The 26456-nt window shown below is 39.3% G+C and overlaps 1 protein-coding gene, 1 long non-coding RNA gene and 1 pseudogene across 5 annotated transcripts; 1 reads left to right on the top strand and 2 right to left on the bottom strand.

Annotated features, from left to right (window-relative positions):
* The first annotated feature begins 2 nt into the window (after positions 1-2).
* Positions 3-5025, top strand: LOC148325774 (uncharacterized). Of its 2 annotated transcripts, none has more exons than XR_015846112.1 (3): positions 3-108; positions 4156-4213; positions 4311-5025. It is a non-coding gene; the product is annotated as an uncharacterized LOC148325774 (long non-coding RNA). The 2 variants fall into 2 exon arrangements; XR_015846113.1 differs by lacking the exon at positions 3-108 and adding an exon at positions 2198-2440.
* Positions 4382-21382, bottom strand: LOC148325773 (F-box-like/WD repeat-containing protein TBL1XR1). Of its 3 annotated transcripts, none has more exons than XM_088310693.1 (16): positions 21153-21382; positions 18771-18837; positions 13878-13981; positions 13246-13391; positions 12902-13124; positions 11726-11858; positions 10454-10595; positions 10285-10348; positions 10119-10216; positions 8183-8243; positions 7342-7463; positions 7160-7234; positions 6955-7082; positions 6509-6674; positions 6315-6416; positions 4382-5065 (listed from the first exon to the last, which is right to left on the bottom strand). In XM_088310693.1, the coding sequence occupies exons 3-16, from the start codon at positions 13933-13935 to the stop codon at positions 5039-5041; spliced, it is 1545 nt and encodes a 514-aa protein (XP_088166819.1). In that variant the 5' UTR covers positions 13936-13981; positions 18771-18837; positions 21153-21382; the 3' UTR covers positions 4382-5038. The 3 variants fall into 3 exon arrangements, with proteins under 3 accessions (XP_088166819.1, XP_088166817.1, XP_088166820.1); XM_088310691.1 differs by lacking the exon at positions 21153-21382 and adding an exon at positions 20752-20949; XM_088310694.1 differs by lacking the exon at positions 21153-21382 and adding an exon at positions 20765-20949.
* A 3409-nt stretch (positions 21383-24791) lies between these two features.
* LOC148325772 (uncharacterized) lies at positions 24792-25658 on the bottom strand (annotated as a pseudogene).
* Positions 25659-26456: the final 798 nt, after the last annotated feature.

Raw genomic sequence — 26456 nt, 5'->3', positions numbered from 1 at the left:
AAACTTTTTCGGTGGCGGAAGGCTTCACCGGAAGACATTTCAGCTTGTCTTCATGATCCATGAGCCAATTAACGCTTTACACCTCTAAATGCCATGGGAATTAAAAAGGTAGGAAAAAAATTGTAACATTGTGACAAGTACATATTTTTTTTTTTATCGAAAGAAAGTTGTAATGTTATTAGAAGAACGTATAAAAAAAGCAATAATCTTAACCAAGTTAAAGATTTTTTTCTGGTTAAATCCTAATCTACAATATTTTTTAAAACATTTATTGTACAAAATCAAAATATTTTAGATGGTTCCAAACGTTTAACAAGGGGAAAGAGTCCTATTTTAACCATTGCATTTGAAAAATACAACTTTATTCAGGAAAATCTTATTTTTAATTAGTATTCAAGACGGTGTTAATTGTTCATTACTTTTAATTTCACCTCTTTGCTTGTTCTGCCTGTCATACGTCATAAACACCATAACAATGATTAAAACAGCTAAACGTGTGATTCGGATAATAGTGTCTTTTTGTCGTTGACTTCACCAATTGAAGTCAATCATCTTCATATCATAATTAGGGTGTGTGTGTGTGTGTGTGTGTGTGTGTGAGATGGAGGCGAAGAGTGTGGTTATTAGAGATACTGCTTTAAATGTTGCCTTTATCAGCTTCCTTTGTCCTCTTTTTCCCATTTTACGCCTTATTAAATCAGTTTTTTTATTATGGAGCAAGCAAATCTACTTTCCTTCATGGTACGAATAAACTGTCTATATCAAACATGGGCAAACTAAGGTCCGCGGGCCATGTCCGCCTAGCTTGTCCAACAAAAAAATCTAATTTCATTCATTCATTTCATGTTGTCTCTACAATGCCCGTGTTTCGCCAGTAGATGGCACACTTCAATTAGTGGGCTTTTGCGGAAGTGCAGTTTATTAGTCTGGCAAGCCACACCCACCGTCTTTCTGCACAAAAATAAATGTCTAGGGATGGGTACCGAAAACGCTACTTTGTTCAACATTGGGCTGGGCTAAAAGTACACTGACTTGCCATTTCTTAAACCCTTTTATTTAAACTAATATCTAGAGGAGTAAAAAAAAAAACACAACTGCTTCATGAACCAAATTTGAAGCTTCATTGTGCTGATCATCGCATTGGGTCAATTTATATTTTTATATATATATATATATATATATATATATTAATTGACCCATTTGTATGTATGTGTAGAAAAGAAAACAATACATTTCATCAAATGTGAGAACGATTCTTACCACTTAAGAAATACTCACCACAAAGCACTGCGGTCTTGGTTAGCTTCCAGCAACCATCCATTTCCACTCTGTTTGCCCACTTGCTCCGACGTTCTGTCCACACAATAATATGGAGGGAAACCTTTGTTTCCATCATGTTATGGCTGGACTATCCAACCGCACAACAACTTCTGGGCCAGATTTTCTCCAACCTTTATATGTTAGTCACAGGCAAAAGCAGCACAATACGGTGGATTTTTTTCACTGACTAATGCACATTGCATCGTGGGTATTAACAGAAATGTCCGGATGTTCGAAATTGCCAATTGTGTTTGTTGATGAGAGAAGTCATGCACATACCTGACAACTATCTAGCTGCATGAGTTCTTCATTTTAGCCTGCACAAGTGTATAAATAATGATGTCAATTTATTGTTTACCATTAGATAAATCAAACCGAGGAATCCGTCATTCTGCATACGGTAATGCTTATATTGGCCATTCAACTAAATTTGTCCCATTTGGGTGCCCTGGCAATTACATGAAAATACATTTTTATAAAGCACCCTGTACATTAATCTGTATTGTGTTTAAAGTTATCCTTCAATTTTTGCAAATGTCAATGCTATAGTGCCTGTTGGTTAATTGTATGCTAAACACTCACTAAGAGTTTAAATACAAAAAAACTAACATGATAAAACGACTTCTAAGATGAACATGGACATTGAGTTGTTCAATATACGTATCATCAAATTTAATGCTTAAAAAAAGAGGAATAAAATACAGAACTCCACTTTGCTATGGCCACTGTTAAAGTATTTATAGGTGTTCAAGCGCAGGGCATTGACTCTATATGGCAAGAGTTTGCACTTCCTCTACAGTAGGTGGCGGTATGCACCAAAGAGCCTTAATCCACCCACGAACCAAGAAGGCGGAGGAGAAGAAGAAGACCAGCAGTTGGGAGTTCGCTATTTAGATTGGATTTTATTTACCCTTGGCCACAATGCAGAGCAGGATTCTGGTTAAGATAAGGCATTTTAAATTCAAACTTTTGGACGTTTTTTGGAGTGTAAACAGCTGCAGGCAGTAATTAGTCCCATAGACAGGCAATTAAGTGTATGTAAATCAGTCTTCTGGCGATGACTGATGATTTGAGGTTGGTTCATCTTGAAATAAATGACGGACCGACGAATGACAAACAGGTAACCAGGCCGCTAACAGGTGACGGCCCGACAATATTTAGTAAAATGCCCCCTTGGAACTGTGATATGTAATACTCACTGGGAAAAGTGATTTGATTTGTTCACGTAGTAGTTAATCAAAAATACTGCTATCCATTTCGATTTTGTACACATATTTAAACTACTTAGTGGCCACAAACTACTATTTCATATGCATGTACTCCACTCGTGGAGTTTGCATTTTATTTCATTTAAAAGATGCAGATGATATACATGGCATAACCACATTTTTTGTTATTGTGTTTTGGTTTAGTATTTGTAGTTTCTATATTTTTGTAATTAGATTACAAAAAAAAAAAGACACGAAGGAGTGGCTGAAGCAACCACCATCGTCCGAGAAAAATGCTCTGGAGTTCTGTATGATGTTAAGAAGGGGTAAAAATGAAACCAAGTTTTTATTATCAAAATATATTTTATTCTAGACCTTGAGATCTGACTGATATTCCAACAGTCAGACTGCAACCATGTGGTGAGTGAGAGAGTACAACGCAAGTGAGGGCAAGGACATCACAGAAAAAAAAAAAAAAAAAACAAGATTTGCAAACTGTTATTTACATTTTCTGTGATACATCAACAGTTATCCAGATTTTTCTTTTTGTTCATTTTTGAGTAAATAGCTACAAATCAATCTGAATTACAAAAGTTTGGAGGAATACAAAACCTTCAAGGGCTCTCAAACATAGCAAAGATAGAAGAATCAATGTTAGTATTTTTTTTTCTTGGTAGGAACAAAAAGAAAAAAGCTACCACTTGAATGCAGTGTAAAAAGCTTATCTAAAACAAACATTAAAAAATACCATTCCACTGTCATGGACCTCATTTTGCAATTGTGTATTTGTAGTACAGCTCAGTCACCATTGACACCACTGAAGCAAACTTCAAAATAGTACAAAATGTTTCAAACGGGTAACATTCTGACAAACCTCCCACATATTTGTATTGAGCTGATGTTATGGCTGTGAGATGACACCTGGAATGCAGACATTGGCTTCAACATTTATGAGGAGTCAGACGAAATGTGATTAAAACCCCTTGAATCTCACTTGAACACTGCAGTTTTTGCTCTTTTTATTATTATTATTATTTTTTTTACTTTAGATGTGTTCAACTTGAACTAAACACACCTCCCTGTTTCTCCATTTTACTCTAAAGTGCAGGAAAAGAAAACCCTTTCGAAGGGCAGCTAGTTCATCTTTCCAATGACTGTTAAATGGTATTTTATCACAAAAAAAGCAAAAGCAAAAAAAAACAAAAACATTCTTCATGGTCACGGCCCCTGGTCACGCACGAGAACATCACACGTTGCATTTCAAACATGAAAATGTATTTGAATTCACTCTGTGTGCTAGAGTGACACACAAATGAATGCATTTTAACAACAAGCACAGACTGGCATCAGAACATTGAACAAAACAAAAAAAAAAGCGCTGTCTATCTGTACGTAGGCTCAAATGAAGCCCGTCTCCAGAGCGTTTGCTCAAAGCGAGGGAGCCAATCACAAACTATCTGGAAAAAAGTTGGAATTGAGTTTGAAATCTGCGGTGCACAGTTAAGAAGTTATTAGTCTGATTATCACTCAGCATTGCTTTGCCTTGAATAGAGAATGCAAGCACAATGACTATTAGAATGGATGCAAGTTAAAGCTCCACACCCTTTCGCTCTCTCTTTACTCACAGATCCCAGCTGCTGCTGTAAACACCTGCGCCATGGTCCTTCATTATGACAGAAACAGAGGTCAGATCCCGGCCTGAGGGAAACGATGCGAGTCCAATGCAAAGTACAGTGACTCTCTCTTAACCTTGACCCACCCTCCCTTTTCTCTCTTTTACAGCTTGACATTTTAACCTGATGAAGTGTGAAAAAAAAAATCTGGGCAAAAGATGAAAACAAAGGACATTTGGATTGTTTGGATTACTTGCTTTATACCGGAATTTGTTTAGAATGGCAAAAAAGAAAAATGCAACAAGTTGATAAAAAAATAAATGGATAAACCAATGCACCTTCTAATCTATACATCTGCATGTTTGAAGAGAGCCAAGAAGTGATGTCCTGCTGGACTTGTGGGCATCCATTTTTAAAACTAAAAACTCTCTATCCTCTTGCGCCATTCTCGCCCAGCACATGATATAAAACTTACAGTAAAATCCAATTTAAAAACAATGTCCACAGGACACCAAATGCTGACATATGCAATATGCACACACCAACAGAGAACAACAACAAAAAAATCTTTAGAATTCTGGAACAAAGGGTTAAAAAGAGGAAAAACAAGGAATTCTGGTGTTTTGGTTTGCATGTAACGTGGTCTGAACTGGGTTGAACAGAAAGCAACGCCTTCCTCTTGAAAGTTTCTCACACGAGCCAAAAAGCGGATGTGGCGAAAATGTGGTCCTTGTATGAGTGTTGGAAGGCGGGGGATGGGGCAGCGCTCTGTTTGGCGGTAATGGCAGGCCATGGCGTCTGGTGGGGACTACAGCAGTGTGGCGGACAGGCAGGGACAGTCAGTCATTTTGGCTATGTACACATTCGTAGTCGGTCCATGGCTCCCCCGCACGAGTGTCATTTCCTCAGGTCTAATACGCAAACCTGCAGAGAGAAGAGGAGGAGGAGGAGAGCAGTGAGCAAAACTGACAGTTTACAGACAGGAAGCCACAAGACTCACACTTCCTCATCCAAGTGGGGAGAGTAGCTAGGGAAGGTTACTAAGGCTGCACGTAATTGGAAAACCATGCAATCTGGCATTTGAGATGTTGCAATGTAGCGAAAAAAATTACATTATCTAATGAAAGGGGAAAAAAATCATGTGGCAAACAGTTCAATGCATTCTTATAACTATAATAACTTTGTTAAAATTGTTGTATCTCTGGCCAGAACCGAACAAACCTAAAGTTCAAGTGCCATTTTTTATTTTATTTTTTTTTTCAGAACAGTATAGGCTCGCAATGGTTCTGGATATTGCAGTTGAAAAGTAAGGTTATACGCCACGTCATTTACATGTAGATGGTACCGTCCAGAGATATAAATAGAAGCTGTGATATTGGTTACGTTAATTGGGTAAATGTTCCCATCAAAGGCAAGGCATAAATATTTAAAATAAGTCACAACCTGCTCTTTTCAATAACTTTCACAAGGTTTACTTTTTTGCCATTGCTAACATTACAGCATGAATAATTAAAACTCAGCGAATCAAAAAAGATAAATAATAATCTTATACAAATATACATATAAAATATACACATGTATAGCTATGGAAAGTGCTCCATGTAGTCTGGCGAGTGCCTTCGGATGACTTTTCAAAGGCAATATACGTAAATGACAGCCCGACATTGTTACGGTCCAACAGATCCCCTTTCTTAAACAAACGAGGCAGGCTTACTCAAATGTGCCGTTTAGTCTGGCAAAATTGCCACTTTGGTTCTGACGTCACTTCATCATATTGACCAAAATTTATGGGGGGGAAGATTTATCTCAATTCTCATTAATGTTTCCAGAAAGGAAAATAGTATACTGCTAATCTGTTAAAATGTAATTATAAAATGTAAAAAAAATCTAAATCTGAAAATGAAAACCAATTGGTCATTTATCAAGTGGAAACGTGCGTTGTTGTTTTTTTTTGTCTTCTGTATTTTTAACCAAGCAAAAATCGTTATTTTTGTCAGACTATCCGATTATTCGATTCAAAATTTCAGCAGGAGGGCTGAATACCATCAAAACCGGGTCAAACTTTTAGCCAGTAAAATTTGAATTCCAGGCATAAATGTGGTGCTTCATTTAGTCAGTCCTCTCCGCACCGGTGATGAGGGAAGAGGTGGCGCTCATGCAGGGAGATACTTACAGATCCATCAGATGCGCTGGCTCCTACTTTATCCCCGGTGGCATTCCAGCACACCTCAAAGATCCCTCCTGTCCCTCTGTAGCTGTGGACTAAAGCACCGGTCTGAAGACACGAAAACAGATGTTAGCCGCAACTGCCTCACATACATGCGTGTGTGTCAGAGAGAAAGAGAAAGAGAAACATCGTGCGTATACCTGAGTGTTCCAGATGTGGACACACTTGTCGAAGGAGCCGCTGGCTAGGTGTCTGCCGTCAGGACTGAAGGCCACGCTGTACACGGGCTCCTGGTGGCGGGTCAATGTGTGGATGCACACCCCGCGCTCCACGTCCCACAGACGCACCGTTGAGTCGAATGATGCACTGCGAGGGAGCACGGCACATGACAAGAGTTACACTTCACGGAAATTTAAACTTCTCGCATCGCAACTGAAACTGTATAGAGCCTAGCATTGCCGCACATCGTGAAAAAAAAATGTCAGCTACAAACCCAATTCCATGTTGAACCGATAAAAAAAAAAAAAGAATACAATGATTTGCAAATATACCCACACATACCCATTTTTACTTAATACACATCGCTTAGTGTGTAGTGGCCCTTAGTATAAATTGAGTGGTTTGAGCATACGTGTTCAGAACTCACCTGGCCAGCATCAGGTTGGCATTGGGGTTGTTGGTCCCAGGCCCAGTGGGGCTCCACTTGATCGTGTAAATTTCTTTACTGTGGGCTTGAAGGTCATGGACACACATGTCCTGTTTCATACTCCATATCTGGAAAGAAGTCAACAAGAGACCAGTCTGTTAGTTGTTAGTGGACACACTTCTGTGTAAGTAATGTGTGAACTGACCTTTAGAGTCATGTCATCAGAGCAGGAGGCCAGCAAACTGCCAGTGGGGTCCCACTTGATTGCGTTGACCTCATTCTACAGCAGGTAGCGCAAGGATTGGTTAGGGCATGTCAAAATACAACTTTGTAGCGTTACATGGACACACTAACTTTGCGCCACTGAAAAAAACAAGGTTGACTTACGGTGTGTCCCTGGAAGGTCTTGACAGGACGGTCCTGACCTAGTTTACAGACGTGAATGCACATGTCTGTACTGCAGGAGGCAAACGTGTTATTACTCTGCCAGTCAACGTCCAGAGCAGGCGCTGTGGGGGAGGAACAGAATAAATAAACATTTCTCAATTGACCTGTTGTAAATGCAACCTCTACCCACTCATTTATTTGCACGGCTTTGTCATTAGAAGTGGTGACAAGACACTATCTACCATGGTCTGTACACTCCTGTCCAATTGCCTTTTTTTCTGATTTAAAAAAAAAACAAGAGAAATTATTTCAAAAGTGGTAGGAGCTCTCTGCAGACCAATGTTTGTGTTCTAATATGTGATGACAAAACTGTTCGTTAAGGCCTACTCTAGAACAGTTGAACTTAATTTGAGGATTTGAGGTTATGCGTTTCTAAACATTCTTTTTGTTGGCTCCATCCTCGTGATTACATCTTGTTCCCACGAGTCATTCACTAATTGTATTTATTTAATTACGAATGTGGATTTATTTTGAGAAAATGCTTGACAAACATAAAATCATATGCAACACGTGTTAAAAGATTTTTGAAGCATTAATTTAAGACGTTTATTGCCAATTGGTCTTTTGGGTTTTTTTCCCCCTCCAAACTCATGAATTCAAAGCCTTTTAAGACTTTATAAGCATGCGCGTGTTGTCATCGCATTAATGATGGAAATAGTTCTGAACTATTTATCTTGGTCTTGTTTTTTTCTTCCTACCACAAAAAACAGATTATCTGAGCAGGGGTGTGTAGACTTTTCAATTTTAACACACACAAATAGGATATTAACTTTACACTCACCTGAGTGAAAAGGAAACTGCTGCTTTGCCTCTCCTGTGTGAGCGTCCCATATAATTGTGGTCTGCGTGAAAAGCATTTTTTTCATTTATTATTCATGAATATACAATAACAGCCTCCCTTGTTTTTGGCAAATATTCAGTCTACAGTCAAATGTCAAAATCCCTCATCATCAACCATTGCTTTTGATTGCAATATGTCACTCTTGGTGAATTTTACAAATATTATTTGCCAATTTTATGGTCAGTAAAATAGCCACATCCAATATGGCAGCTGCGTTGACCGCTTCAACCACGCCGCCCGGATCAACGGGTGTCTGCTGCAGAATTAAAAGAAAAAAAGGAAAATTGCATCTTCATTTTAGATGTCCAAAGAACTTTTATGAAACGGTTGAAATGGCTCTTTAGTTGCCAACACCAATGTAAAATAGTATAGTATCGACTACACATGAGAAAAACATTGTCCATGAAATACAAACTATTGGGGAAATAGTTCTAGATTGCTTTCCCAAGTGCCACTCTACCTCACTCTCCTCGACATATTTACAAACGCGTACATTTTTTACAGAAGCATCTTGATGGGCGGGCAGAGCCCCACGACAGCCCACACTTGGTAACGTGTATTTCTACAGTTGTGGTCAAAAGTTTACATGCACTAGTAAAGAACATATTGTCATGGCTCGCCCGAGTTTCCAGTTATTTCTACAACTCTGATTTTTCTCTGATAGACGGGTTATCAGATACTTTGTTTATACACACACAAAAAAACATTTATGAAGTTTGACTTCATGGGTTAACAGAAAAAAAGTGACCAAATCTGCTGGGTCAAATGAGTGACTATAGCTGGTAACTTCGCTCAGCCCATTGAAATAGGGCTCATTGGATACAAACGCCCCAAAAAATGCTACAATAGCAAAGCCAAAGCAGCTCAGCACAGACTTGGAAAAAAGGCCGATAACTGTCTTGAACAAGTCCGAAGAGTCACTATAAAGTGCGTGGCACTGTTTTGTCACTGCCAGGATCAAGAAGAAAATGCAAGCGATCACCTGCTGCTGAGAGAAAATATGTCGGGAGGGTCAAGAAGAGTCAACCGAGAACCATCAAAAAGCAGATTTGCAAAATAATGAGAAGCTGTTGGAACAAAGGCGTCAGTGTCCACAGTCAAGCATGTTTGGCATCACCACGAATTGAGAAGCTGCCATGCAGGAGGGAAGCCCTTGCTCCAAAAGCCGTACCTTAAAGGCTCGACTGAAGTTTACGATTAGATGGCCAAAAACTTTGCTCCTTCGGGAGCAAAGTTCTCTGGTCAAACAAAACAAAAACTTATGTAAATATTTTTTGACCAAGCAGATTTAGTAATTTTTTTCTGCTAACCTATAAGAAAGTCATAAAATAACCAAACTTCAGGAATGCTTTCCAGTGATAGAAGTATATGTCCCAACATTTTGTGACAACACAATATTGGGTGGGTCCTAAAATATAAGTAAAAAATACGACAAAACAGCCGGCCAACTTTAAGAACAACAATGCAACAAATACTGTGTTTTTGACGGATGCTGGTCAGATTTATGCAATTACTTTGTCTCTGAGCTATTCGTGAAGTTCCTCTTTCATATCTTGTTTTGCTTGAATAAAAATTCACTGTCAACTGTCAGCAGCGTTATTACTTTCTCAAAAATGATATACAATTATTTTTTTTAAGAACAGCTTGAATTTCATCAACGATTTTACAGCTGTGATGTCAAATATGTTGTTAGTGATGCCATATGTTCCACTGGTGAACACTAGATGGCAATGTTGAGCCAGCCAATGGTCAGCTTTGTTTGTAACAGCACACACGCTTCAAGTATTCCAAATATTGAGACTCTATAGTGAATATCTGCAAATGCTTGTTCTACAGCAAATGTCTGTTAGAGGCCACACCTCCCAGAATAACTCACCTTGTCTACCCCAGCACTAAGTATGAAGTTTCCTTTCTTGTTCCACTTTAATGCAAATATGGGACCTTTGTGCTGACCCAAAGTACTGGCCAGGTTACCTGTAAACACCGCATAATTGAGATCGGCGGCAATATTAAACAACAAAATAGACGCTCTGCGAGTTTACCGTCTTTTGTCCATATTCTAGCAAAGCCATCGTAGGAGCCTGTTGCTAAGAGCGTGCCCTCACTCTGAAAGATAAAGATATTTCATCGTGAAAAAGGAGGAAACTTTGCCTCCGAAGAAAGGGATCACGCACACACAAAATAATACGGGTGAGTTAAGGACAAACTCACATTCCAGTCTAGCGAGGTGACATCTTTGTTACTTGGCACGTCCTGGCCTCCTTCCCGTATGCAGTGCCTCAGAACCAGCTGCGTGGAGCCACCTGAGCTGTTCTCACTCAGGTTCCAGATTCGAGCCGTCGAATCTCCAGACCTGTTGGGGGTTAAAAAAAAAATGAAAAAAGGAGTGAGCATTTTAATTTCAACTCAATTCAAAATGTTAGGAACACGCCTGCACTTTCGCCTCAAAAATGTATTTTTATCAACTACTGTGAAGACTTGAATTTACAGGAATAGACTCTGAGCGGTTTTGTAAAAAGTTTTTTTTGATTCAATCATTCAGACAAGCAATCAGGGGAGAAGAAATTTCACAAGCTATCACATCTGTGTGTGGTTAGAAGAGGAAGCTGTAGTGCTGATGGAACATTATGTCAGTTTGCCTGCATGTTGCAAAATACCGGAGCTTACCAGAGATTTCTAAATACCGTGGCGCTTTTATCGAATGTAAACAATTAAATAGTTTGTGCATCATGATTAAACTCAACTCTTCTTTTTGCACAGGATAAGGAATATGCATCCATGTGAATTGTTGCAAGCTCGGTCTGCATATACGTCTATAGGTTTAAAGATTTATAATTATTGTGATATCCTCATTTTGTTAGCCCGTCTATGGTGTTCTGAATTGTGCATGAGCATTAAGCTAGTTGGACAAAGACAAAGTTAATGTGGTTTACTCTGAAAGGAAACCTCAAGGGGGAATGCCAATAAATCCAAGGAGGCCCTTGGCCTCTTTTTGGAAAAATTGTTCGCTGACAAACAACTGCTAGTTGCTTGTTGTTGCTGCCACCATAGCAGGGGCTGATAAGTCAACATTTTGCTCGGTGCTCAAGACAGATCAGCTGAGCGATGGCTCACATCCTGACAAACTTGTAAATTGGGTCACTCCTAAGGCAAAGAACCATTGTGGTGTTTTTAGCAAAACTTGGAAAAAATAAATAAATGACTAACCATCTGTCAGTAGGATCCCTAGTGGGAACTGAGTCGATTCATCTTAAATTACATAGTTGATTTGTTGTAAAATGGCAGAAATCTAAATAGTAGTAGTAAGTAAACATAAGCTTGGGCAAGTGGAATTACAAGTGCAATAATTTAACTAATCAATGGGTTACCATGGCATTGACAGAACGAACATTTTCTAGACATAGACAACCAAACAGACTAGACTGTTTGTAACAATGATTAGGGATCTCGCAAGACACATTAGTGGAGACGCTTGACACTGACCCAGATGCCAGCAGGTCATTGACTGGATTCCAGGCACAGATAAAAACTTCCGATTCGTGACCTCTGAGGACCATGGCTTTACTCTGGGGTATTTCCACATCCCGATCCACCTCCATCATCTCTGAGTGGTGATCTACAACAAGGAGATTAAAAAAAAAAAGATTAATGTGTAAAATTTATCTAATTTGAAATAAAGCTCAAGTATAAATAGTATTGGCTTTCCTAAAGTATTTTTTTTCCACAATCCATCAATGTTACATTCCACTACTTAATGAAAACAACCGAACAATTTGATTGTAGCTGAACAGGAAACTACAGATCCAGGGCAATGTTCTGACTTGTGCTCGGAAAACTCCATCTGGAATATCATTAAAAGTGAACTTCATTAGTGTATTTGCAATTATGTACTCGGCATCATGGTAAGGATGGAAGGGTGTCATTTCCCCATACAAGGCTTGATAATACATCTGGCACTTGCAATAAATACGTGTAGATTTATTTTTCGTGGACATGGCTTTAATTTCACTCAAATATAAGACTGAGTGACAATTTAACATTTTAAAATCCAATGACAATGGCTGAGAATGAGAGCTTTTTTTTTAATATTCACCTCAACTGTGTGTTCTAACCAGACATGTACAATTTGAGAACCTTTCACAAAGTAATCTCTCCTTCGCCTGACTTCCAAGTCACAGATCGTCATCAGTGTACGCCAGATGCCCAAACTTCCGTGGGGTCATTTTCGACCCATCCCTTGCGCTAACTAAAAATAACATTTGACATGTTTGCTGCCCAAAAAAGAGGAGTCGTAATGTAAAACTTGAGTGTTGAAAAAGTGTGTGATTGTGGGGGGTGCACCCACCGCTTAAGATTTACAACAGGTCCGTCAAAATTTTGCTTTACGTCAAAACTAACATTACCCTCAAATATCAACGAATATACGCATCACAGATTATAATTACACAAATTTCTGATTTACAAATCATGTACTAATATTAGACCTTGTTTCCTAAGTAATAATCACTGAATTTTAAAATACTCTAAATGTTAGAAAGCAAGAAGGACAACACATTGTGACAAGTAATTTTCCTTTTGATAGTAAACTTGGCTCCAACCCCATCAACGAGGGGAAACAAAGCGGTTTAAAAGCTTGTTTACAACCATGCTCTTGCTTACTGGCTAAGGCATGGGATCCATTTTCCTCCCCATTGGCTGCACCCTCTCCATTCTTGGTGCTTCCCTGGGGCCCAGTGCTGCTGCCGCTGCCAGCAGCCGCCTGCTGTTGCTGCTGGGCCAACTTGTCCCTGTAGGCCTGCTGCCTAGTTTGGACGACATCGGGCATTACTGCATCGATCAGAGAGAGTGACTCGATGGGGCGCCCGTCAAATAAAGTTCCATCCTACACACGCAAAAAACAAAAAAACAAGAAAAGCATTAAAGAATTGCATTGTTAATAAATGTGTTAACAACACTGGCGTCACAAAACGAAGCCGCGTATTTATGTCAAGATGACGACTGACTTCGTTGATGCTGACTTCAGCCTCCACGTACTGCAGGCCCTTCTGGATGATGGAGATGAGGGCAGCAGGGGGCACCAGGGCTCCATTGATATTGGATTGGCTGATGTGGCTCTCTATGCCAAAGGTGAATGCTGAGTGCGAGAAGCCTGGAGAAGAACAGTGGGGAATGTGGTTTACGCATGGTTTCAAAATGGACAAAGTAAGATAGCCTCAATACTCTGAAATCAACACTTTGGTGAGCTCCCATGTGCAAAGGTATTCTTTTTCCCCACTCCAGGAAAAAGTTTCATGGAACAGACTTTGCTTTGACTTTTTTTGTTGGTAATCAAATGATCAGAGTTTTTCGAATTATGGTTTCATCACTGAAGAACAGGCATACAGATTAACCATAAAGCCAATTTGGACAATCTAATGGATTTTGCAAAAGGCAACATTAAAACATTATCCATGTCAAGTAAGGGGAATCATGAATCGAATATGATAGAAGTTTTATTACTCCTGATTATCCAAGTTAGCAAGACATTAATTAAAAAACAACAGTAAAACAAAAAACCTTAGTTTTTTCACGCTATGTTTGTGTGGACAAGGTCTAAAAATGAAGTGAATTCAGTTCGTATCATATTTGGATTTACCTGACTCCTGCAGGTATCTGTAAACCAGGAAATTAACCTCATCACTGCTTATGCTCATTTTTAGTCCTGGTCATTAAACCATTTGGTCAGCACACTATAGGAGCCTGGGAAGGGAAAGACAAAAAACAGATTTGCTTTTTGACAGTTCACGCCATAGGGTTAAGAAAAATAGGAGCAATGCACCATGAAAATAAACACAGGATGGCATTTCACACAACAAACAATTACTATATAATGTGATTAAGCTGAAATTTGAGATGGGGGGAATACATTTGCTTTTTAGCAGTAAAAACACACGTGATCTTTCAATTGAAGAAGAAATTTTGTTTCTCCTAGCTTGAGGAAGCGAAAACATTTCCATTCATTAACCTACACGTGAAAATAATTAGTAGTTGCCTTCATGAGGCAGCCATTTCTGGGTATTTCGAACCAAGTCTGGAATGGATGGGCTACCATCGACCATAATAACAGATCCCAGTGCTTTTTTTCTGGAATCCAGATTCTTTTTTTGCAGAACCAGCACTGTTTAAATGCGACTGTGGAAATAAACATTGGATCTGGACAATCTTGTTTCCATCATGCGAGCCAGCAAGTCTTTCTAAAAAGTCTAAAAGAAAAAAACCGGATTGTACATCATCGCTGTCGGGCGGAAACCTTGTATGTCCTAATAGATTCAAATTGAGATTTTTTTTTCTCCATAAATCACTACAATTAGCCTCTTGAACACTCGTCTGAGAAATCGGGCTGCAACAACGAATCGGTAATATCGACAATATGCTGGCACCGAATTTCAAGACAAATTCGAAGTTGCGCAATCATCATGTCACTCGGCCACTGCGTCGCGCTTTTCTTACGTCAGTCGCACTCTCTCGCGTGTACACTTGCAAACCAAAGAAGCTCACCGGCCTCAACGGAGTAAGCCACTACAAAATCATACTTGATTCTGTTTTGAAGTGAGGCAAAGTAATGTTAGTTGGTGTGTATTTATTATCCAGTTTGACAAGCATTGAAGTTCATTAACACAAGTTAGCTTTATCTTGAGAATAAAACTTACTTCTTAGTTAGTAGAGTAGGAATGGGTGTAATTCGCCTTGCTTGACTATTTTTTTATTGCCCATTAAATATTCAACAAGGCCATTCTGGGCTTTGCACTACATTTTAATCAAAAAAAAAATAATAATAAAAAAAAATGTGTTTGCAGCCATTTCTACACATTGGAATGTACACGTGAATCTGATTAATAGGTTAGACCAAGCTAAACTTCACACTTCCATACACACTGGCAACATTACACCTTTGATACTCCCTCGGAAGAGGGCAAATTCCTAGGTTGACATCAATCCACTCCACTATCCTACATGAATACTGTACACACAGGAACATCAGTCAAAAGGCGGGAAAATATCTGTCTCAGATGACCAGTGTGTAAGGGGCTTACGTCCGCCACTGCAATGCTTGGTGGTGATTAGGCTCCTTTCATCTAGTTTAAGTATGTCACGTCAAAAAAGGAAGTTCTGGGCTGCTCACTGGTACAAGGCGAAGAGTCATAACTTTACAGCTCGTACTAAACAACAACACCTGTTGTTCCACCTAATTTCTGTATTTGTAGCGCGCTACAAACTTCTGCAGAATGTCGAAACAAGCGGTGAAGTATGAAATTTTTTTACAAGCATTTTTAGAACTGTGAACTCCCTCATGATATTATTTGAAGCAGAGAAATCAAAATTTGTCGCGCACCCACGAATCAAACAAGACAGGATATTTACACGCAAAGTGAGTAATTGAAATAACAGCTGCAAGGCTCATAGGACGTGAGGGTGCAATACTAACAGCAACGCAAACACGGAATCAGATTTTAAGCATATAGTAGCTAGCTTCCATACCTTTAAAAAAATAAATAAATAGAATAAAGGATTCCGGGGAAGATATTTTTCATCAAAACTGGTGTGTTTAACTGGAAAATTCTGCCTCGGGGCGTACACATTCACAGCTCTGAACTGTTTGCAGAGTAAACAATGTCAGTGACAACAAAGTTAGAGTGGTGACAGTTATTTTAAATAACCATTCACATTGCATTCCAAATTAATATGCAAATTATGTTTTTCTCAGATTTTTATAAATAGCCTGTCAATGTAAATGGCAATCAGCATCATTTTCAAATTCACTGTTGAATGTGTTTAAAGAAACCTCCCAATGTTAACAGTATTTAATGAACATTAAAAACAGTTGTCTAAATACACTTTTCCAAATTATTACGACCAGCAGTGTTTCAAAACATTTTATAGGCTGTAAAGAAAGGAAAATAGTCATTTGTTGAATTTGCAACATTAGAAGGTTCAAAATCTATTCAATCAAAACATCTTATCAGTTCAGGGTACATTTGAACAACAGGACATCTTATTTAATAGCAGCTTTGCAAGTCTTGCAACCATTGAGCTTGTACATTTTCAAGATTCTCTACTTGAATTTATTTGCAGGATGTCAGAATAGCCTGCTGTTTGGATGTGAACTGCCTCCCAACCTCACCTCGACGGTGAAAAGAGCATGGAGGAGAAAATGGGGAAATCAGTAATTACTGCTGTGTCCCGCGCTCTGTAATGTAGTTAAAAATAAAAAGCTCTCTGCTCAGTTGTGAGTACACGTCATGGAGCTGTAACTCTGGACGAGCCGAAACTCATGCCATTCTATTCCATAACAATTAAATAAAATCATTTGCTCTGTTTAAATCAACATTTGTCTCCAAAAAAAAAAGTTTGTGATGTCAACATGAACTGACCCCCAACAGGAAGACAAGTTAGCAGCCATGCACTGCCAGGAACACCTTCAAACTAAAAGTGTATGAAGGCAATGATGTCCATGTATCATTTGGTGAAGTAAGGGTTATTCTGAAGTTGGCCTTCTCACAATGGAGGCGGCGTGTTACCATGATGCATTGCATGAACAATTGTTGCTGCGGCTGGCTTGACTTTTTGGTAATGCTATAATGTAGCATGTACTATAAATTACGGATGCATTAGTCAGCGAACTCTTGGGTTGAACGATTTATCATTTTGAAACCGTAATCACGAACTCAGACGACACAAATTTGAGATCATCAAAGCCGCGTTTCTTTTTTGTTAAAGGGCTCTTGTGCCTCAAGACCACAAAGCAGGTCACACTAACCACCGCCGTACTGATTGTATTGTATTTATTTTTTTTAAATGTCACGCTGTCGCCCATAGTCGCGGAAGTAATTTATTTCAACGGTACTTGAATGCTAGGCTCCAAGCTAGCTCGCGCCGCAGCCGTACGGACTATATTTGTACGATATGCAAGTCTGTGAACAGCAGCAGCAACGAGCTGTGTGATGCGGAGCATCTCCTCAGTGGTGACAAATAAACGACCCCACTAACAAGGAGCGTTTTAACCGAAGATGCGTACGAGGAGTCACTATGCGTGCTAATCGCTAATGTGAAACACCGAGTAGCGAAAGACCAAAAATGAGTACAGTCAACTTTTAACAACCACCGGCTATGAATAGAAATGTTGTATTTCGATCAATACGTATCTAGACATAAAATAAGATGACGGCTACATTAGCAATTTAGCAGACACTCTCAGACCGGAACACGTAAACAGCGGACGTCATCATGACGAAGAGAGAGAGAGATCTCATCAATAATAATTGCATTATTTTGCACCACAGAAGACTGATTTTTAAAATCTACACAATAATCGGTCTCCAAATTATATATTTTAATCCAGTTTTCTTTGCTAACAGACATTGACTTCATTGACAATCTGACATTTATGTGCAAAGAACATGTACATTTGTAAGAAATGTAAAACATTTGGGGGTTTAAAAAAAATGCATGTTCATATAGACAATTACGCATAAATTCAAAATGATACTTGACTGAAAGTAGTTTTTAAAAACTTAAGAACTGCGGCCCTTACAAAAACTCTTTTCTGTCCGTGCATTTGTACAATAATAGCTTTTTTTTTGTTTTTAATGGTATAAACACATTTTCTGTCACGTTTGTAAATGCCAATGTAGGAAAATCGCAAAACAATTTTTTCCTAAAATCGCTCAGCCCTGTTGAACTCACATTAACAACCAAAAACAGCTTTCATTAGCACAGTGCCTTTTCGAATTTAACTCTTATGATTTCACTATTGTCTACAATAATATATGTGTGATGCCTGAGAAGACTGAAATATGTTTACATGCATCACTACAGTTTCGTAGTATTCATACTACAACTATGCATCGTGGATAATTTTTGGTCCCAATTTAAAATGTACTTAACATTTACAGCTAAAAAAGTTAAAGCTACAATATCGCTTTCAATAACGAAATATATATATATATATATATATATATATATATATATATATATATATATATTAACACACACGCGGTTCGGCATATGACTAGTTTTACTTCTATTATAACATTTTTATGGTCGTGAGAAGCCTACATCAAAATCACAATTTGATTAATTGCCCAACTCTATAGAGGTATTGAATTAGAAAGAAAATTACTAAATACAAACCGATTTTCCACACTTAAAACAACAAAACAAGAGGTTTACCCAATTTGCCAACATTGTTTCTGTGACTATGACCAGACAGGGCACAAATTTAACCATCCTCAGCCAAGGGAGCAGCAACAAACAACTGCAAGCACATGACAGCTGCTGCCAAGCTCCCTCTCTTTACAACTGTTGTCATGTTTCCACTATAAACAAAAGAGACGGCAGCAGATTATACGTTAATGAAAATAGGTGCACGCACCTCTTCCACGAATGGGTTTAATAGTAGTTAATGTAATTGATGGGTGCCACCGTCGAATAAAAAGCACTCTCACTGGCACACAGCAAAACGGCACCCGATTAATGTAAAATATCTTACCCATGTGATCAGGATATCTTTATGCATGCATCATCGCTTTGTTGTCCTCAAAAAGAACGATCAAACCCTGAGAGAGACAAACACACACGAAAATTACGTGTCATGGAAGAAGCATTTATATTACATCGCTGAAAAATATTACACCTCATTGTGAAGTCAGCTGCCTAAACTACAGGCTATCAGATGACCTGCTGCCATGCAACTAATGTTAACCTACATTTCAACTCGACTTCAAGTGAGAAGTGTGCAGGCACAGTCAAATGCTACCCAAACATGCCGTACTGGTAACAGCGCTATGACAATGAGCTTGTATTAAATGAACACTTTCAAAAGGTTGTGTCAGCATAGCTGAAAAGAAGTAAACAAGGTGTGACACCAAACAAGAAGAAAATGGGTCAACAACCTAAAGCTAAATTAGGAGTAGATAATGACAATGTATAACGTGAACCTATATGAGCAATCAATGTTTTATTTACAGATTTAAGGTTTAGATGTAGTCAAAGATGATATGTAATAAATATCAGCAAGATGTAAATATACAGATAAATAAGCACATTTAATAAGATGCATCATACAAGGCACAGAAGTAACAATGTTTCCAGATCTCGACTGGTATTGTGAAGCATTTCACATTAACTTCGACAAACACCGATACATTGGATTTTTTTAATAAGGCCTGCCGCCTGACGAATAATTTCTTAAAAGCAGTGACTCTTGTCCTATAGTCCATCAAGGTCTGTCAAGTAATAATCTCCGAGCATCATAACAGTTTAGATCATTTTTTCAGTGGGCTTTTTCTATGCACGGCTATTTCAGTAAAACAAACGTTTTTTGTTTTATTCAATTTTGACAAGACAACTCCCAAATAAAAATATTGCCATTCGGAGCATTTATTTGCAGGAAATTGAAACATTATCAAAACTCCCAAAAAGGTCTTGTGTTTTTTAGTCCCTAAATTCTTTCTAGAAATAAAACAGTACGCTCTGAACAAAGACAGCATTACAGTATTCTATACTGTACTAGGCAAGGCGACTGCTGTTGAAAAGATGACGTGTATAGTTTTCACAAAGTTAAATGCGATATGTCATTAACCATTCCAACATTCATTCTGTCATGCACCATTGTGGCCTTTTACTCCCAGATTCAAATTTAACGACAGTCAACTGCGTCACCCTGGAATTGCTGTGTTCTAAAAAGGGGAAACTCGCATCGTATCGACACGTTTGCTTTGAGCCTTCGTTATATTGCGAGTTTCCTTCTACAACGAAGTCACGTGTATGCAAAAGCGTGTCAACATGCTTATCTGTCGGGGGGCTAAATTAGCAGGATAGCGTGGCGTGCTAGCCATTTGCGGAAATATGTCGCCCATCCCCCAACACAGTGGCGGTGAATGGACTCGACGTAATAATACAGTGTTACCCCGCACCGATGCACTTTGTCAACCGATGTACTCTTATTTGAACGCACGAATGACATAATAATGCATTTAAATTAACAGTAAGCCATGTTATCACTTACCCATCACGCGTACATTAATACAGCCCCTGCATAATAGGCGAATGTGTGACAAATAACAATGGCACATAACCTAATTTTAATTTATTATAAAAGCAGGAAATTGCGCAATTTAATGCAATTTGAATTCAAATATCCAGGCAATTTTCTGATTATCTTTTGCAAACAGTACAGCGACGCCCCAGCCGGCAATGCTTTTCTTAAGGCGGTCGCCACACAAGGCGCTTTCAATTTGAATTAATCTTCTTGTGATACAACTGAAAGTGTTGCTGGTGCTTCGTGGATGTCTCCATCACAACCCACCAATAGATACATTACAATTAGCTTCTTTTCAAGGGATTTGAAATGAGTTCTACACCAGGACATGGCTAGGTAGCACCAGGCTAACCTAGCCCCTCTGCGCTAAAGCTGCTAACTAGCTGGCTAGCCACTAGCGTGCTAAGTGTCGCTATAATCTGGTACCTACTTGGGATAAAAACCTTTTCAAATACGACGATATCTCCCGACAGTTCTCGTGTACAACTTGGAGCGTGTCATGTGTGCTATCGATTATCTTTTTTTGTTGTTGTTATTGTTGCAAATGTTAATATCAATCGTTAGGTTAAAATATTAAAGCTAAAGCCAGGCGGTAAGAAGCCTGCAACGCTTTCAGACGTTCGACATAGTGGCTTGACCCAGCAGGAGAAAATGGGCTGCCTGTAACTACTGTTATTTTCAAAGCGCCGCGCTCATTTCATCTTCATGTCCGCTCAATTGTTCTCTCGTGTGTGATTCTTAACACCACATTAATCAATAACCCACATACGCATTTCTAAGCACAAACAAGGAGTAGTAGCGGTAGCAAAAATCGCCACATCGGGGACTAACCTATTTTCCGAAAAGCTGCGAACACCCGGTGTATGTCGCCTCTTGTTTTGCGGATAAACTCCGGTTACGTTGGACGGCTTCACGGTGAAACGGAGTCACATATCCTTGCCGATCCGAGCGATGAGAGGAAAATGTAAAATACCAAGGCCCTGGAAGTTTGTCCTGCAGCCAAGTACCAGTCATAACAACAGAGAGGGCGCCCATCCCCCACTACACAGCTCATTTGTGCATGTGTGGTCACCACTAGCCAGGATTAATGACACCCCACCCCCTATCCTCACCCCATATCCTCACCCCCCTATCCTTTCCTCAGCCATTCAGACTGGGAAAGTCAACAACAATCTTACATCATCATTGCAATCTCTGTTGTACACAGATTTTGTTTGTTTGTAACTCGATACATAATCCATAATCACATTATTTCATCCAATGTTTGTAAATGAAGAAGATAGCCTGACATTAGTTATGCTGCTCACTGATAAACGTTTTGACCATTCATCATTATTCATTTATATAACAATTCTCCACATCATCCTTCCATTATCTTCTGCGGGTCACCCAGGCAACGGCCTAAACAGAGAAGCCCAGACTTGCCTCCCCTAAGCTACTTCAACCAGCTCTTTCGGTGGCATCCTAACATGTTTCCAGGCCAGCCAAGAGTGTACTTCAGTCGCTCCAGAGTGTCCTGGGTCTTCCCCAGGCCTCCCTACCCATCACATATACACAGAACACATGAAAATAAAACTGCATGACCAAGTTTCTCGCCCTATCTCCAATCGAGAGCCCGTACACCCTGCAGAGTAAACTCATTTCCACCGCTTGTATTTGTGATCTTGTTATTTCGGTCATGACCCACAGCTCTTGACCATAGGTGAGAGTGGGAACACAAATGGACCGGTAATTCAAGAGCTCCTGCTTTCGGCTCAGCTCCCTCTTCCCATGATAGACCGAAGCAGTGTCCACATCACTGCAGATGTTACAACAATCCGCCTGATAATCGCAGACTACATTTTTTCATGAACTAGTCCTCAAGATCCTCGAACCCCTCCACTAGAGGCAGGATCTCATCCCCAACCCAGAAAGAGCATTCCACCCTGGTGACAATTCATCATTGGAAATTCATTTGATTTAGCAATATGGATCAAATTCTGACACTGGTTGTGCAGGAACCGAACAACACCCCACAGGACTAGCCGAGGAACACGCTCAAACGCATTCTCCATGACCACAAAGCACATTGTCAAGCACAGGGCAAATTCCCATGCACTCTCCTCGATTCTGCTGGCGGTGCAGAGCAGGTCCACTATTCCGCAGCCTAGATGAAAACCACACTTCTCCATCTGAATCCGAGTCGACCTCCTGACGGGCGCTCCTCTCTGAAACCATTGGACAGACCCAAAGTCCCAAGGCATTAAGAGACTTTTGGAACTCCAGGCAGATCTGATCCAGCTCCGGGGCTCTTCCACTGATGACATTTATTTACTACCTCAGTGACCTCAATCGCTCAAAGAAGGGAAGGCGTGCCAATGGAATTGAGGACTATGCCGGCCTGCCAGGCAGATGACATTCCAAGTCCAGAGAGCCACCTGCGATAGCAGGGCATTGAATAGCCTAGGTTGTTCACGCTTACTTAAATTTTGGGTTTTGAGTTTCAGCAATTAGCACCATTATTTTAACCTGTGCCACACGGCAAATATTTCAAGTGATAAATTTCAGCTCTACTGACAAACGTTGCCATCCTGCTTATTTCCTCTCCTATGTCGTATGATGAAATAGTATGTATAAATGAATACCTCAATTGCATTGTTACACTTGTCGCAAACATTTTAAGAGCATCCTTTGGTTACTTGTCACACTGTTCATACCCTCGTATCGGGATATTCAGGTTACCATTTAGAAAAGGTGAACATTTACAATATTTGTAGCTTGTATATAATATAGTATAATAGATGTGTTATCAAGTGATGGATTTGGTTGGAGCAGAAATACTGCAGTTGCAGCCTCTGAGCCGTCTGATCCTTCCTCCCACTCAATTATTGCATCGCTCATCTTTTTTTTTTTTTTTCTGCATCTCCCGGTCTCAAACATCTTAAGCCACATCCTCAGATAAAATGACGGATGATTGGACATCACGGTACATCATAATTTTCTCGCACAGATGTAAAAATTGTGATTGCTCTTTTTAGGATTATTTTTGACAGACCGATTTTGATTTGTAAAAACTAAATACTGCAGTCCAGATTTATTGCTGTTTGGTTGATGTAATGGTAGTTTCTCATATGGTGCTGCTTCGCGTCCCTCTCATCCAGCCAAGAGCAATGAAAATACATGCGCCGCATTCGCTGTACGCGGGTGTTTCCCACCAATGATGTGAGGTGAATTCCTTCCAAAGCAGATTTTACGCAATCTATGATTTAATTTATGGGCAATCAAATTCCTTAAATACGATACATCCATTCTTACATCCATACTGTATTCTCTACAAACGTTGAAAAGATAAATTGTCTCCAAATTAGATCTGAGTGCTCATTCTAGATATAAATATGCGTGTGCGTGTGTGTGTGTGTGTGTGTGTACAGTTGAATTTGTGTGGGGGCAGGGAGTACATCTGCAGGACAATAACATAACATAGCAGCAATGCTGATAAATATGAAGTGGACCTGTTGACATTGTGCCGCTTGGGTACAGCTGTCGTGATGTGTGCTTCATCGTCATAGAAACAGAAGCTTTGCTTCGCTTACATTTAGGTGGATTAATACAAATTGATGGCGTAAATTGTTGTCTGTCACGATTAGAACAACAAGAAAATGTGAGACTCACATGAATGCAATAGGGAGCCCTTATTATTCCCGATTAAAGTCTCCAGGGCTTGATGAACAAAATGATGCTGAGATTGCATGCACTTACAAATATTAATTCTTGCCTTATCGGAGGCTATGTTAAGAGTTTCTTTATTGTTATTGTATACCAAGATGCATTGAGAGGGTGAAACTAAAGACAAACGGGAAAATGGAGCAGTAAAAGGAACTGCATGCGGCTTTAGTGCCTGCTCAGCAAGAGCTATTTTTAGATCTTGTGAAACAAAGACAGATAATTGCCTTTCTTCCCCTTTAATCTAATTTCACCTCCAAATTCAAGGATAGCCTACAATCATTGTTGCTATATTTAGATTAAAACATGAACAACTAATATCTACCGTGAATATTTTTATTTGTTCATGTTTGCCAAGTGTCTTTTTTTGCTGTGGGTTTGCTATTTTTCCAAGGCTAAATCTAGGCCTGGGTACAAACTGAATGGCAACGGGTGAAGATTTCGAGTAATACACAGCACAGTTCGGTTCTCTTTGCTCATTTGCTGAATTGGCCAGAGCAAGCAGAACTATGATCATTATCCACACCTCGTAGAATGAGCTGAAGTGTGCAGAAAATCAAGCCGTACATTTTCTGATGTTGATCATGACGAAGTGGCATATAGCATTTCACAAACGTGTGAACAGTGGCTATTTGGCGCCTTTGAACTTTTTGACCTTTAGCCACATTTCATGCTTTAAAGAAGAGGAACAAAATTCATAGATTTTAAAAATGTTGGGGAAATCAAAACTGAAAAGTGGAACGCGCAAAATTATTCGGCCCCCCTGGGTTAATACTTTGTGTAACCATCTTCATCTATGATTAATGCTGCAAGTCTTTTGGAGTATGTCTCTATCCGTTTTGTACATCGAGCGATGACAATTTCTGGCCATTCTTCCTTGTAAAACAGCTCCGTCTCAGCTTGATTAGATGGAGAGCAGTTTCCAGATCTTTCTACAGAATCTCAATTGGACTCATGTCTGAACTTTGAGTTAGTTTCAAACCCTTCCATTGTACGTATTACTTTATGTGTAGGATCATTGTATCATTGGAAAGTAAACCTCAGTCCCAATCTCAAGTCTTTTGCAGACTTGAACAGTTTTTCTTCCAAAATGTCCCTCTATTTGGCTCCATCCATCTGCTCATCAACTCTGACAATCTTTCCAGTCCCTGCTGAAGAAAAAGCTGCACTTTGGTCTTGTCTTTGTATGAGAGAATGTTCTCCCACATCTTTGTTGTATCACCCGGATGACTTGGCAAACTTTAAACAGGATTTTTTATGGTTATTCTTGAGAAATGGCTTTCTTCTTGCCACTCTTCTGTAAAGGCCAGATTTGATCAGTGTGTGGATAGTAGTTATCCTACGGACACAGATTCCCCCACCTTAGCTGCAGATCTCTAGAGTTCATCCAGAGTGATCATGGGCATCTTGGCTGCGTCTCTGATCGGTGCTCTCCTTGTTTGGGCTGAAAGTTTAGTGCGACAGCCAGGTCTTGGTAAGGCTGCAGTTGTCTCATACTCTCTCCATTTCAATGTAAATGATCGAACAGTGTTGCTCGGGATTTTTAAACCGCGTGAATCTTTTCATATCCTAATCCTGCTTTAAACTTCACCAAACTTTATCCCGGATCTGTCTGACGTGTAACTTGGTCTTCATGAGGCTGTTTGCTCCACAATATTCTTTTGCGAGACCTTTTTGACCACAGCAGAACAGGAGCATTTATACTGAGACTAGACTCTATTTATAAACAAAAGTCATTTAGGTCAACATTGGAGCATTCTGAAATCATCTGGGAACTTCTGCAGTAAGTTGGCTGCACTGACGGTTAAGGGGGCCGATTAATATCTCACCCCCCATTTTTTCATTTTTTTTTTATTTCAGAAAATTTGTAAAACTGTCCTATGAATTTAATTCCACTTCACGACTGAGTCCCACTTGGTGATGATTCTTCACAAAAAAAAACAACATTTTATACCTTTATGTTTGCTGTAAGGTACTGTTTCTCATAAAAACAAAGAGGGTATATTTGCAAAGATTGTCGCCAAGATTGTTTAAAAAAAAAAATCTTCCATCTACCAGAAGGTTCGAAAACATCGTACTAAGTATAACCATCTATTTAGTATACATCTTACATCTGTCAATAACAGGTCACGTTTAGGAATAGACAAGCAACCATTGACTTCAATTCAAATATTGGAGAGAAGAAACATGCTTCGTTTAAGTTCTGAACACACACTCAACTCAACTTGAGTCAACATTGGTTATAGAGCACTTTAAAAACAACCACATTTGCATACAGAGTGCTGTAGGCTACATAAAGTAAAAATAGGACATATAAAACCAAATACAGTTAAAACAATAAATTAGTAACATAAAACAGACAACACAATAAAACATTAAAACAATGCCAAGTGTCATGTTGAGTTGAAAGCCAAAGGAAACATGTTTGAAAAA

The sequence above is a fragment of the Idiotropiscis lumnitzeri genome, chromosome 12 (genome assembly GCF_059441095.1).
Source record: "Idiotropiscis lumnitzeri isolate Australia: NSW breed Sydney's pygmy pipehorse chromosome 12, RoL_Ilum_1.0, whole genome shotgun sequence".
NCBI lineage: Eukaryota > Metazoa > Chordata > Actinopteri > Syngnathiformes > Syngnathidae > Idiotropiscis > Idiotropiscis lumnitzeri.
This window is presented reverse-complemented; position numbering and strand designations above follow the sequence as displayed.